The 14,304-nt window shown below is 32.7% G+C and overlaps 1 protein-coding gene across 2 annotated transcripts in view; it reads right to left on the bottom strand.

Annotated features, from left to right (window-relative positions):
• Positions 1-5,355, bottom strand: part of PRL1 (pleiotropic regulatory locus 1) — a 100,027-nt gene extending 94,672 nt beyond the window's left edge. Inside the window, exons 1-2 of one of the 2 annotated variants that reach the window (XM_089800186.1) lie at positions 5,068-5,355; positions 4,888-4,912 (exon numbers count right to left, since the gene is read on the bottom strand). In XM_089800186.1, coding sequence (XP_089656312.1) covers positions 4,888-4,912; positions 5,068-5,213 — 171 coding nt within the window. In that variant the 5' untranslated portion in view covers positions 5,214-5,355. Of the gene's footprint in view, positions 1-4,887; positions 4,916-5,067 lie in introns of both variants that reach the window. The other variant, XM_089800185.1, reaches the window with a different exon arrangement.
• Between the last annotated feature and the right edge of the window lie 8,949 nt (positions 5,356-14,304).

A 14,304-nucleotide genomic window follows, 5' to 3' on the forward strand; every position in this document is an offset into this window, starting at 1 on the left:
GGGAGATATAGGATCTAGATTTTTTTTTAACATCATTAGGGCTAAACAAAAGGCTGAAATGATTGAAGATATTCAGGTGGAGGGTGGTAGAACGAATGACCCAAATGTAATTAGGGATGCTCTTTCAGCTTTTATTCTGAACTGTTTTCTTCAGAGTTTGGTCAGGAGCAGCAAAAACAGTTGAAAGATTGCTTGAAGATGATTCCTAAGAAGATTTCTGAATTGGAAAGTGAAAAGCTTAATAGAAACATCTCTTTAGAGGAGATTCAAGATGCCATCAAAGCTATGGCTAATGACAAGTCCCCAGGACTGGATGGGCTGCTTGTTGAATTTTATAAAGATAACCTGGAGTGGATTGTAGAAGAACTTTAGTTGATTTATAATGATGCCTTTGATTATGGATCTCTTGGCAACACTGTGAATAGAGGGGTCATTAAATTGCTTCCTAAAGCTGGGGATAGATCCCTAGTTAAGAATTGGAGGCCTATCACCCTGCTTATCTTATAAAATTATGGCTAAAGTATTAGCCAGAAGAATTGCAGAGACTACAAAGAATATTGTCTCAGTTACTCAAACTGGATTCATAAAGGGGAGATATATTTTAGAGAACCTCATCACTAGTTGGGAAGCTATGAATTGGGCAAAGGCTGAAGGACAAAATGTGGCTATGATTCTTCAAGATTTTGAGAAAGCATATGGCAGAGTCGAGTGGCCCTTTGTCATTGGAATGTTAAAAGCTTTTGGGCTTCCTCCTTACTTTTTCAAATGAATTGAAATACTCTTTCAAGAGTCTTCTACTGTTATTGATGTGAATGGTGAATTATCAGACCCTATAGTTCTTCACAGGTCTATCAGGCAAGGTTGCCCTATTGCACCCTCCCTTTTCGTGATTGTTGTTGATGCTCTCTTTTACATCCTAAGGGACTCCTCATTGGGACCTCCTATTAAGGGCATTACTCTCCCCAACTCAGGAAATGATTAATGCTCAATTTGTGAATGATATTGCTCTCTATTTGGAATTGTCTGAGGACAACTTCTCTTTGGCTCTTAATAGACTTAATTTCTTCTGCTTAGTGTCCAAAGCCAAAGTGGCCCCCCACAAGTCCTCTGTTCTTGGATGGATGGAGTCGCCTCCTAATTGGTTAATCAAGATGGGTTGGAAATGGACTGGGCCTAAAACCATTACTAGATATTTGGGTATTCCATTCTCTCTGGAGCCTTTTTTTTTTTCCTGATATGTGGGAGTGGATTTTCAGCAAGATTAATAGAAAACGTATTAGATGGCAAACTCACTCCCTTTATTTAGCTAGGAGAGTTCAAGTTCTCTTCTCATCATAAATACTTTTCTTCAACCTGGATGTTTACTAAGTTTGGTATGCTTGAAAAAATTCTCAAAAGACTTCTTGAGGTCAGATGGTATGGGATCCAAAAAAAGACATTGTGTTAAATGGGAGTGGTGTTGCCTTCCCAAACAGTTTGGGGGCCTAGGGCTAAAAGATATTAGTCCAGGGGATTGCTCTTGCGGCTAAATGGATTTATAAAGCTTTTTGGGGGAATGAGCCTTGGAAGATTCTTATGAGAAACAATATGTCAGTAATTAAAAAAGGTAAACAGTGGGCTAACATTCCGTTTTGGGATATTATTATAGCGGATTTTAAGATGAAAATTTTCGGGTCTAAAGTTTTTAATTCTCTGTGGTCTTCGTGGTCACAAGTTTGGGAGTTCATCTCCTACAGGAATGCCACTGGGGGTCCTCCTAAATATATTGTTGCTGACAGATCAATTTGGTGGGGATTGTATTTGAATAATAAACCTCTTGCTCTTACTCAAAGTTGTTCTGCAAAAAAATGGAATGATAAAGGCATTTCTTTGATTAGTGATTTACTGGTAAATAATAAGCTTGGGTTATGGGATGAGATCTCCAACAAGTATGGTATCCCTATATCTCAAAAGAAGACATATACTCTTCTGTCCAAAGTGATCAGCAAGGAGAAAATCGGGAAAATCATTAATGGCAATACTTTTATCAAAAAAACAAAATGGAAGGATGCTATTGTTATTGATAATACCTCTAGTAAACAGATTTATGGAATGTTTAAAAGTGATCATTCTGTATTCTTGCGTATAGTTAAATGATGGGGTCTCGAGTGTCCTTTCTCAAACTGGCATTTTTTCTTTGATTATTTTTGGAAGGGTCCTTGTGAGGCTAAGGTCATTCATTTTAGATGGTTGTTATTGATTAAGAAGCTTGATGTCGGGTCAGTTCTGTCTTCCATTAATGTTGAGTCTGTGATTTTCAGGTTGTGTAATAAGACTGAGAGTTTTGAGCATGTCTTCTTTGAGTGTATATATGCCAAAAAGTTTTGGGCCATTTTCTTTGGGTCTCCAATTGATTGTATTGGCTTTTCTTGGTGTGAAATCTTGGCTAGATATGTTAGATCTTTTGACTTGTTTTTTAATAGATTTTGTTTTGCTCTCTCTGGTGATGTAATGTGGTTTCTTTGGAAGGAAAGGAACAAGGAGATATTTCAAAATGTCAGAAGGTACCCTACTGAGTTTCATCTTAAACTCATACATTTCTACATAATGTCGCAGGTATCCTTTTGCTTGGAGATTCCAAAGTCCAGATTCATGAAGCTGATGCATGATGGAGTTCTGCAAATATACAAAGATGAAGTTAAGGCAGCACAGTATATTGAGAAATTTCAAAGTTTTCTTATGCAAGCAGAAATTGATGAGTTTTGCAGTCTTTTGGAGAACTGTTATCTGGAGTCTGATGGAAAAAATACTGAATATAGACATCATTACGCAGAGAGCATGAGTGATAGAGGGGCAAACACATTTTTTGCCTCAGCAACAGCACCTGTTGATAATACTTTTCACAGATCTTAGGCTCTGCTCCTTTTTTATTAAGACACTCATGTAATGCTGAATGAAAAACTCATGTAGAAAATGTGCAGTTCCTTATGGGCTAAGCCCCTAGATGTTTAAGGCACCTTCCTCCATTTTGTATCTTAGTGAGGGCTGGTCTTATATTCTGTGGTTGTTTCATACTGAAATAGCTCTCTGTTGATTATACTTTTTCAATATTAAAAAAAGAACTGCACACTCTGCAATTTTGGCACCCCAAAGTGTCCTAATTTTAGTGCCCATCTCCCTTAACATATTTTTAGAACATTTTCAACCTGGCTTTCACCTCGAACCCAGTTTTCTTTATTGCACCCATGTCTTCCAACTCTTGAGTTCCACTGTATGGGTTTTAATAGTTTATAGCTTTCTTGATTTTTTAAACAGCATTTTTATTATTCTTGCTATCACTCTCACTCTCTCCAATATCAGTTTTACTGTGGGTTCAATCTCGTCTGTCTTGTTGGCACTTTGTAATTCCATTTCCCATATTGCTCTCCATATAATTATTTACTTGAATCTATATGGACCTGAGATTGTCACATTAATAGACATTTTCTGTTGTTGTTCATATATTCTAGACGCAGTGAGATTAAGACTGCACAAAAATCAAATCTCCACCTTCCATTTGACTGCCCATGGAATTCCAAAGACCATACTAGGGACTTGAACGTTTTGGCATGCTCCCAAGTGGCCACCCCGCTTCACTTCATCCCCACTACCAGGTACATTTATAGGTTCAACTTGCAACAGAGGTTAAATATTTTTACCCCTTTTGTCATTTCATCATTTTAATTAAATAAGATTAATTAGAAAAATCTGTTACTGTTTTTTATTTCTAGCATTCTGATTTCGTATTTCCATATTACAGATTCCATATAGGCACTTCAATTTTCTATTACTCTTGAAGATAACATGAATTTGGGATGATAGCACAGCTTTAGGAGGAAAATGTAGGTGCATTAGCATCTCAACTAGTCTTCTTCCAGATTCCATCTCAACACCCTCTATGGCTTCATGTTTTCATTTACATAGTTTGTTTCTGTATCTTCTATTGCCATTTCCTGTATTCTATTTCCAACTTGGTAACTTTGTCTAAAGAATATAAATAGTCTAATTAGGAAAATAATGATTAGATAAGATTAAGTGCATTTCTGGTTAAACTGTCACGAATAGTAATCTTTTGTGTTGCCTTAGTCTTGTCTAGTGTAGGGAGTGGTTGAAATCTTGAACTAGGCTTGCGTCCAAGGGTTAAAACCACTCCAGATGAGTTTTAATTTTTCCAACAGATTTAGATTTAGATACTTAAGATTCAGTTTAGAAATCTAAAGTTTGGAAAGGTTACAATTGGGCTCAAATAGAATGATCCCATGTACAATTCTATCAAAACCATCTCTTTGGTCAAGTGCAGAGAGTTGTGACTACTCTGTAGGAATCTTTCGTGGTCTAAATCAGAGCTTATGCCAGCTTCTCTAGAAAGTTGGGTTTTCTTACGTGTACTCGCCAAAGTGACGATAACAAAGAACTAAAGTTACATTTAATATCTAAGAAAATAAACTGAAACGGTCAGTGAATTAATATTATCGGTATTCTTCTAAATCGGCTGCACTTTAGCGATATAGGCTGGTAGTTGCCACAACGAAGGACAGGGTTCAAATCACTATCACAACTACTTTATACAACCTCTTATAGCGTACCGTAAGCAGTGAAAACAATGAATTAAGTTCAAAATCTGCTAAGCATGCTCTCCAAGCTAATGGAAGATAGAAAGAAGCCGAATTTCAATAAGAAAACGCATAAAAGAAAGAAAAGTTAATAAATAAAATGCATGTTTTTCACATATCATTCGTGCGTTAATGAAGTAATGAAGACAAAAAACTGAGACTTGACATGTTGTGACTGCCACTAACTTAACCGCACCTTTTAAATTTGCTTTACTATTATTGGATAAAAATTAAAGAGAGCACTCGAAAAGCATACCTTGCAAGCAATCCTTATTCTTTTACTGCTACACCGTGCCGCAACAAGAAGGAAAGTCATCAGTATTTTGACAATGAAGAAGAAAATTATATCTTCCAAAGAATTATCTGGCACCAAAATACATAACCTAAATTGAGAACAACAAAAAAGCAAACACGAACTAGTTTGGGGAACAAAAACCTGGCCTCATCAGGCGGGGGGCGTTCTCCATGAAAAGCAGCAAAGAGATCGAAGGAGCGCTTAAGAGACTTGAGGTTGAGTTTCTTTAAAGACTGTGGCTCAATATTTTCGACCGATGTTCCTGATCCCGTTGCCGTGCCTGGCATATCTGCTCGTCCTCCGCTTTCCTTCGCAGCTCAAACCCAAATGAAATACCTTTTCCCTTCCCTCTTTTCTTCTTGTGATGCCAAACACATTGCTCGTTACTGAAAGATTGGCGGGGAACTCTAACGCTCCAGTCGTTTATTTCAACATTCGATTTATTAGTCCCTGCCTTATAGGGAGGAGATTACAGTTTTCCCCGTGTTTATAATATTACATTTTTTCAAAAATCTGAAAATATTACCAAATGCTAAATGTCTGTATTATTATCTAAATGTCTGTATTTTTATTAAAATATATATTTTTCACACTTAAATACTATTTTTTAATTGGTTATTACTATTTTTACTAGTGTCTTAAACATTTTTAAAAATCTATTGAAATAATTGTATTGCTGTGTGAAAATAAAGTGGCTCTGCATTTAATTTAGTCTTAGTGGTTGTATTATATTCATTAAACTTTCATCACATATGCAATTTTATTGAGCGGTCATATATGCATTTTTATTGTGCATTGCATTTCATGCCTTAACTCAAGATTAAAACTTTTTTTTTATGAGCTTAAATTTATCATTTTGAAATTTAATTAATATTTTTTAATGATTTGATCGGGTGAATAGTTTTGAGTCTTATATGCACAAGATTGAAGTTAAATATTTTTATTTGTGAGTAAGTTAGTGTAGATGTTTATACTTTCAATATTCTATTTTTAAGAATTAATTTTTTTCATTCAACTAAAATATTTTTAAAAATATTATCTATATTTATATTATATAATATTTTAAGAAACACTATTATATATTATTATTAAAATATTTTTATTTCCATATTATAATTTATTTATAATAGTATATATGATATATATGAATAGAATTTACTTATATAAGATTTATGTTGATTAAAATATTTTATATACTATGATAAATTTATTATTTTAACACTAGATTTATACTAAAAACTATTAAAACTAAGGCAAGTACTAAGTCATTATATGGCACTTGTTTTAAATTTCATACTTGCTTTCTAGAATACTCACAAAGCTTTGGTGTTTTTTGGGGTTGGGTTGGAGATAAGTAAAACCAGTGTAGTTGTCTTTCTCCATTTTCTCCATTATATTCTATGGCTCATTTTGCCTTATGGCTTTCTTGTCTTTTATATTATTTGAATTTTTCTGTTCATATCACATCAATATTGGATTTGTATTGTATTGCAATAGTCTTATATATTGTTATAAAGGGTTTGTATTTGTTGCAGGGATTCCATTCTGAAGAACACATCAAAATAGAGTTATACAGAGTTCATATTCTTCAAGTAATGAAAACCCCAAGTCAGAGCGGTATGTTATGTACTCCTTGGATAAAAATGGTGTTCAACATTATTCTTTAGCAGAGGATGTTTACTCTCACTATATAGTACATAGTTTTTGTTATTGTATGGAAGACTCCAGACATCTTCATTCTTCTTCTTTTCATAATTTTCTATGTTATGTGCATTTTTAATATTTATAGTTACTAACTTTCAATTTGTGCTACCATTCAATGTGAAGCTCCTTCTTGGCCATGTATCCATTCTTCTCCTTAGCCAAGTACATATTATTTGGCATTTCTTTTTAAAGGAAATATTTTTTAAAGATAGGGCTTTCTTTTCACAGTGAATATTCTAGTGTTTGACCCACCTTGTAGTAAATTTCATAATTTATTTCTATTATCTAATTAATATTTTTTTTGCCTTCAATTTTTTAGACTAATTGTTACATGTGATATTTTGAGGGACAAACTGGTGTATTCAAATATCTTTTCTCTAAAAGATCAAAACATGGTTTAGTAAGAAAAAATGTTTGATGGATTAAGCAAGAATTAAGTAAGAGTCATGGTCATGAATAGGAAGTTTTTTCACAAACTACATCAACTTTTGTTGAATGCCATAGGACAAAAATGCTTCAAGAATCTAGACACAAAGATGAAGATGAGAATGGAAGTGATGGAAAGTTGATTAAAAATGAAAGCCCTTGTTCTTAGGTTTAGTTTGAACAGTTCATCTTTTCACCTAGTCATAATAAAGGCCTTTTGATTAAGAAATAAATTGAAGAAGTTATTAAAAGAAATGAGGCAAAGGTTTAGAGTTCTTTAGAAAATATTTGAGTTTGGAAGATGTGAAAGTAGATGACCTTGCTAGCCAAATTGGCAATCTAGGGAAGCATTTAAATAATGGAGAAGGTATTTTCAAAGGCGTGAAGATTTTTTTAGTTCCCATACAATATTATGATACGAAGCTCATTTGAAACCCTCCATCAGAGTATAGAAAATGTTAGAGGCACTAATTTTTTCTCAACAAAGTTAGATACATGTCTCTGAACAAATAATTTTTTTGTAGTCGTATAATCTAAATGTTCTAACATAATGTAGAAAAATCTTTGTAAACTCCATGAAAGACATTGAGTAAACCTTTTTTAGTAACCCCAGAAGAACCAAATACCTCGAAAGTGCCAATCATTTTCTCGTGGATTTCAAAATTAACTTAAACATTAAAGGAGATCAATATTAAACATCTATAAAAATCCATATTTTTAAGGCTCAAATTGTTGTCTATGAAATGCATCTTCTTATGATGTAGCATTTTTGCACGAGAAGAGGAATTTGTGAGACCAAGAATGATGAGACTTGCACATTTATTTGCAAGTTGTGAAGAACTATAATATTGTGGATTCTAGCGATGCCAATAGTGTCACAAGTTCTGATCACTCTAACACCTCGATTATTAATGGTGGGGGGGCTTTTGGATTGTTAGGATTGTCTCTTGCTCTTGTAACTATATTTGATATTCCTCCTAGTTCATTATCACACTTTCTCTAAATATTGCCTCATAATTTGGAAACAATTGGCACTTACAATAGCTAGAATACTGGTATTTCATACAATGTACTATGCAATGATTTATGGAACATTTAGAATACTCGAATAACTAAATCTTGAGCTCTATTATTTATATTAGATTATGATTCAAAGAACTTGGTTTGTCACACACAATGTTACATTTTATTTCATTATTATCATCAAACTTCCTCAACATATATGACACTACCCATAATAATTTTTTAGAGGATTTTTTTTTCAGCATTATTCAGTTCGCAATAATCATATTGCCCATCCAACTCGATAATTGTTTTGTGAAATAGTCAAAATATTTTCCTTTTTAATAAAAAATACTTGCTAAAATAATTTGTCACGTACCTTTTAAGTTATTTTTGTTTTACACACAATAATTTTTCTTTTTTAACAAACTCTTACTATTTTATTACAATGGGTGATGTAAGTTATTTTTGTTTTACACACACAATAACCTTTCTTTTTTTACAAACTCTTACTATTTTATTACAATGGGTGATGTAAGTTATTTTTGTTTTACACATGCAATAATTTCTTCTTTTTTACAAACTCTTACTATTTTATTGCAATGGGTGATGTACTGTCTAGTCTTGTCTTGTCACTGACTCGTAGTATTTGATTACTAATAATGAATTTCCTTGGCTACAACTGATAAATAGTTAGTTTTGGTTACATTTTTCAGGTCATGGCAATAGCCTATGGTCATGGCAATAGCGTATGTTTTAGTGTAGTTAACTGGCTATATGACCTTAATTGAAAGCATTTAATATATTGTTTTATGTTTATTTCAAAAATTTGTTCATTTATGTTTAAATAATTGTTCATGGTGTTTCTCCTTTTTCTAGTCATTCCACAATGATTTTTAGGTACATATTAATTTTTTAAAGGTTTGTAGCCTCTTATTTAGATGTTAACAATGCCTTTAGAAATATTCTATAAAAGTCCCTCATTTTATTTTATTTTATCTGAGTACAAGCAACAACAATGGTCTTAACTATTTTTTGTCTAATTGTTTTGGGATTTACCAATACACAACTTTAAAAAATTTGCTCTTCATTTTAGGAAACATATGGAGGTGTTTCGATGCATTTCTTTACTATTTTCCCTCTTAACAAATGAAGAATATTGTTGTTACTATCCTTAAAATGTTATGGCCTATATTGCATATTCCTTTCAATATTGTTGATTTTATTTCAAATAGATTTCTTCCAAGTTCAAACATTATTATAGATGTTGTTTATTTATTGGATTCTATTTTGCAATGAAATATGAATTTTGCTTAACAAAAAATATAATTATTATTTTTTTGCACACAACATAACTCGCCTTTTCTATTCAACATTAATTTCCCCAAAAATTTCAACTACAAATATATATTGAAATAAGTATATACAATTATTTTATTATTGTCTATCTTAAAATAAATTTATTTACAATAACTAGTATTAATTTTGTTGCCATAAAATTGTTTGCAAGAAATGCATTGGATCTTATCCACACTATATATTTGTACATTATGTTCTAATTGCATACTTATAGATTAATATTTTAAAATATATATATGATTAATACAAAATTTGACAAATCAGTCACTAAAACAATCATCTATTTTTTCACCAAAAGGCGGGGACTCTAGCTCTTGCAGAGCCCTTGTTTATTTAACTATATATATTTTGGCCTGGAATGTGGTCTTGAAGGGGATTAGAGCTTAGCAATTACATGTTACATGGGATAAATTTTACTCCAATCTTTCAATTTTTATTTTTTGGGAAATTATAAATTTACTAATATATTTTCATATAAATCAATAGTATGTATTTAAATCAATAATGTTTAAATTTAAAAATCAATTCTTAATATAAATTTGTAGAATTTGATTAGAAGAGTTGCTTATTGATATTTATTAGTACAAAATTATAAAGAGATTTGGACACTTTTATATATAATTTTTCAAATGTTATATATATATTTATATAAACTTAAATATAATATAATATTTATTGTAATATATATATATATGTATATATTTATTTATTTATTTAATTTTTTTAAACAAAAGAAAAGTTTGAGACTAGATAAATAAGATAATTTGAAATGAAAAAGAATGACCTCATTTTGGCTATGTGACTAGCCAAACAAGTGCAATTCTTAGGAAGCCTTCTCCCATGGGAGGTTGTCCTCTATATCATGCATAGAGCATTTATTGCTCTCATTATTCTCATATATTATGGGTGTCTTGACCCTTGGACCCATTCATTCTTGGAAATGAGTTAGTTAATTCATTAGTCAATTATTCTAGGGTTTTTCTTTGCCGAAGAAAATTAGGGTAGAAACATAACTCTCTTTCAAACCCCATGTGGTCAAGCAATTATGAGGTTGTTGTCGATGGTGTAGGAGAGAAGAATTTGTTGGCATGATTATAATGAATAGGGAGCTTGTTAAAGTAAAAATGGTTGAATCATAATTTTAGGGTTGTCATTGTTGGCAACAAGATGGTCTATAGCTAATAAATTAGCCATATCGGCAAAAGAAGTGGTCAGATTGATAGAATAGTGAAGTATGTAGTATATCAGTGAATAGACAGTCAGTCAAAGATTTTTTTAAGTAAGGTAATTATATTTGTGTTTATGAGTGTGTGGTTGATAGGGATGATTAGTCAGGGGTATTTCTATCTATTTCCAAAGTTTAATCTACTGAAGATAAGTATAGGTGAAGATTTGATGTAATGAACAAGTCATAGTTTGAAGAACAAAGCAATCGAAAAAATTATGATGAATCAGTAATCTTGTAATGTTAAAGACAAAAGATAGATTAGTTACCTTATAAATTATGTTGAACCGACTTCATGGCGTTGTTTTTTATGTAATGGTTCTCACTTGTAAATTTTAAATTGCATTTGGAGCTTACTAAATGGTAACACATTTAGGGTTTTTCCACTACCTTACGATAATTATAAAATGAATCGAAAGATTGATGTACAGTGACTATTGGTGCTATTATTATTGTTGTGGTGATAGTACATAATATCAAAAGTGTGTTAGAAGTAATTCAGAGCAAAGCATTAATCAAGGATACATTGGGTGAAATCATCATATCACTTCGCACTTTTTCATTTTAATAGGTTGGTGATAAATCCCTTAATTATGTCACTTCTAATAGGGTGGGTAGGATCCTAATAGGTTTGAAGTTTAAAATCCTCTAACAGAGTACTCCCAAAAGGCATTCAAAATTTCTTAACAGGGTAGATCCTAGGAGGTCTTTGTTATAGCTCCTAACATAGCTAAAATGCTCTTAATCAGGTATACCCTTAACAACATGGGTGTAATTGCTCCTAATAGAGCATATTACTACAATAGTGAGATTTTAAGGTACTAATTCCCACCATAGTTTTCTCTTTGACCAAGGGTTTTCACGTGAAAAATATTGGTGTTATATTGTTGCATGTGTGGATGTTTGATATACTTTGCTTCAATATTTTTGTTGTTTATGACATGTTTATTATAGTGGAAATAATTGCTAGAAGTTTGTAGACCCATTGTTACACTAATTCACACCCCCCCCCCCCCGACCCCCACCTCCTCCTCCAAGCACATTATCTAGCATCATCATAAATCTTTCAAAGAAGTTGTGATAGCCTTACAAGCCCTCTTTGTAGTTGTGAGATTAATCATTGACATTTCCTAGAAGATTTCAACATTTGATAATGACATCAGAGGAGGTGAGAGCGCTTCTACCATTAAACTTATTGTCAAGCCTAATGTATATATTTTTTAAGCTATTTTCTTTGAGAAAACTAGATCAAATGATATTTGTGTCTTCCTCATGTCTTAGTACGTAGCTAGCATTCCAACTCATAAATACATGAATGTCCAATTGGTTAATGTTTGGTCTAAAAGATTAGGATTTTGTTATTCTTACTATAGAATGATCCTGAAGTGATTTTTTTTGGTTTTTTTTAAGAATCCCAATATTCAAAAAGAGGTAGTAAATAAACAATGATGGAGTATAAGGTCATGTATTTTAGGGTCATTTATTGGTTGATTGATGGAAATAAGGATGAGATTTTGGCTTTGTAGTATGGGTAACCATAAAGAATGCCCCCGATTTCTTTAGAAATTCCTTTCTAAAACACTGGAAATGATTGGAAGGGATATTCAAATGGGAGATTCAAAAACCCTTCTCCCACATATGGATTGAAATGTCCCTTTTCTGATTTTACATGATATTTCCAACCTCTAATTAGATCTTTAAAATCAAACAACTGATATCACAAAGATCCACCAATTTCTCAATGAAACCCCAAATCGGGTATGCTGAAAATAGTGCTAAAAGCTTCACAACTTCACAAATTATTAATAAATCTGAAAATGGAAATTTTTATAGAACTTTCAGCAGCATAACAGCCTACAAATTGACATTTCCAGATCTGTATAGCCTTTACACAACAACTCGAAAATGTAGGACCAAAACTATGCTCATCGGGCTCCCGAAATAGCACAAAATATGCCCGGAAACACCACAAGAACACTAATAATCTATCTCAGAATTTTAATCACGTCCCAATATATATATTCAACTCTATTTTAACAGCTTAAAGTATAAAATACAGCAGCAACCAAAACTGATATGAAATACTCAACCGGAAACACCAAACTCTTACAAAAATACACCCGGAAACTCACAAATCTGCACTGTTCAGCACAAAGGCAAACTCTGTATGAGCATGCACATGGAATGGCTTCAAACTCCCGTCCTTAGCCTTCCTGGAAACCTGCAAACTCCCGTTCTTGGGTCTCCCTGGAAACCTGCAAACTCCCGTTCTTGGGTCTCCTTCTCCACAGGTTTGGCAGCCTCTGAAGAATAACAAAGAATGAGCAAAAATCAAGTTCTGGAATGAGCCCAAAATGCCTCCAAACCCCTTAAAAGAGGGCATAACTGTAACTCACGTCCAAGAGAGGTTAATGAAACTTATTTTAATAATAATTTTCATTTATTAGTCCAACGGTTTCCAAAGATTAACCCCCTTTTTCCGAAACTTCACTTTCTTGGGCCCGCCTGCCTTAGCAAAGATTTTCTTTTTTAATTATTTGAAAAGGGGACATGACATGGATGTAAGGATCTTAATGGTAGATAATTAAGGGATTAAAATCCTTGATTATCTACAATTTGAGTTAAATCTAGAAACAATTTGTTCCCCCTTTAAAGATACTTAGAGGGTTAAATACTTGCTTCCTCTACCACAGGGAAGGACATCATAGAAGAAATTTTGCAATCCTCATCAATCACAAGGCTCTTCCAAAATAAAACAAAACAAAACAAAGAGGATTCTAAAAGTGGAAACACCAAAGATACTTCTTGTATAGATTTCCCTAGTTTAGGGCCTATTGTGAAAGATAAGGCACCCCTTGGATTAGTGCAGATGAAGAAGTCTTCATTCCTAAGATGGTGGATCATAATCCATCCCTAAATAAGAAATCAAATGAGTTAAACGAAGCCTCGAGGGAATATTCCTCCTTTAAATCTTCTCTAGAGACCAATATCTTGCCTCAAATCCCCCTTCTACTTATCTTGGTGTTCGTCCCCATTTAAAACCACTGAAGGCCCAATAAGTTACCTTTGGCAAAATCAAGAAGATATTTGCTCCCAAGGATAATTGTATTTCCTCCTTTGCATGTATTGTTAAAAATGATGCAATTTTAGCTCTAAATATTATCCTAATAAAGAGCAATATAAGGCTACCCTTCCCTTCCTTAAGGGATGCTTCAATAAATAGAACTATCCTACTTGTACTAGCAGTGTTCAAGTAGCATGTAAATATGGAGAGGATTGATACAGATGATTTTGATATCCTTGATAGCATATAGTACACATGATTTTGAGAATTCACAATCTAATTACTCTATTATAGTTATTTTGGCTTTTGTATCATTGCCCTTTAACTTTGATTTAAATACCACCAATAAGTGTTGATTTCCTTCTCTAATGAGGTGCTCCACAAGGAAGATACATATAGTGCAGAACTAGATGTATATATCCCTTAACAATAATATATTCAATCAAAATGGACTTGGACTCCTTTAGTGCACAAAAATGAAGGAATTGAAGGATAAGGAGAGTGGGAATCCCACTTTTGATGTTGAGCAATGCTTTAATTTTAGGATTAAAAGAAAGAGAGGAAGACCTCTTGATTCCACCAATAACAAGAAAGAATA

This window comes from Cupressus sempervirens, chromosome 9, assembly GCF_028749045.1.
Source record: "Cupressus sempervirens isolate cs-2001-9-10 chromosome 9, ASM2874904v1, whole genome shotgun sequence".
Lineage (NCBI taxonomy): Eukaryota > Viridiplantae > Streptophyta > Pinopsida > Cupressales > Cupressaceae > Cupressus > Cupressus sempervirens.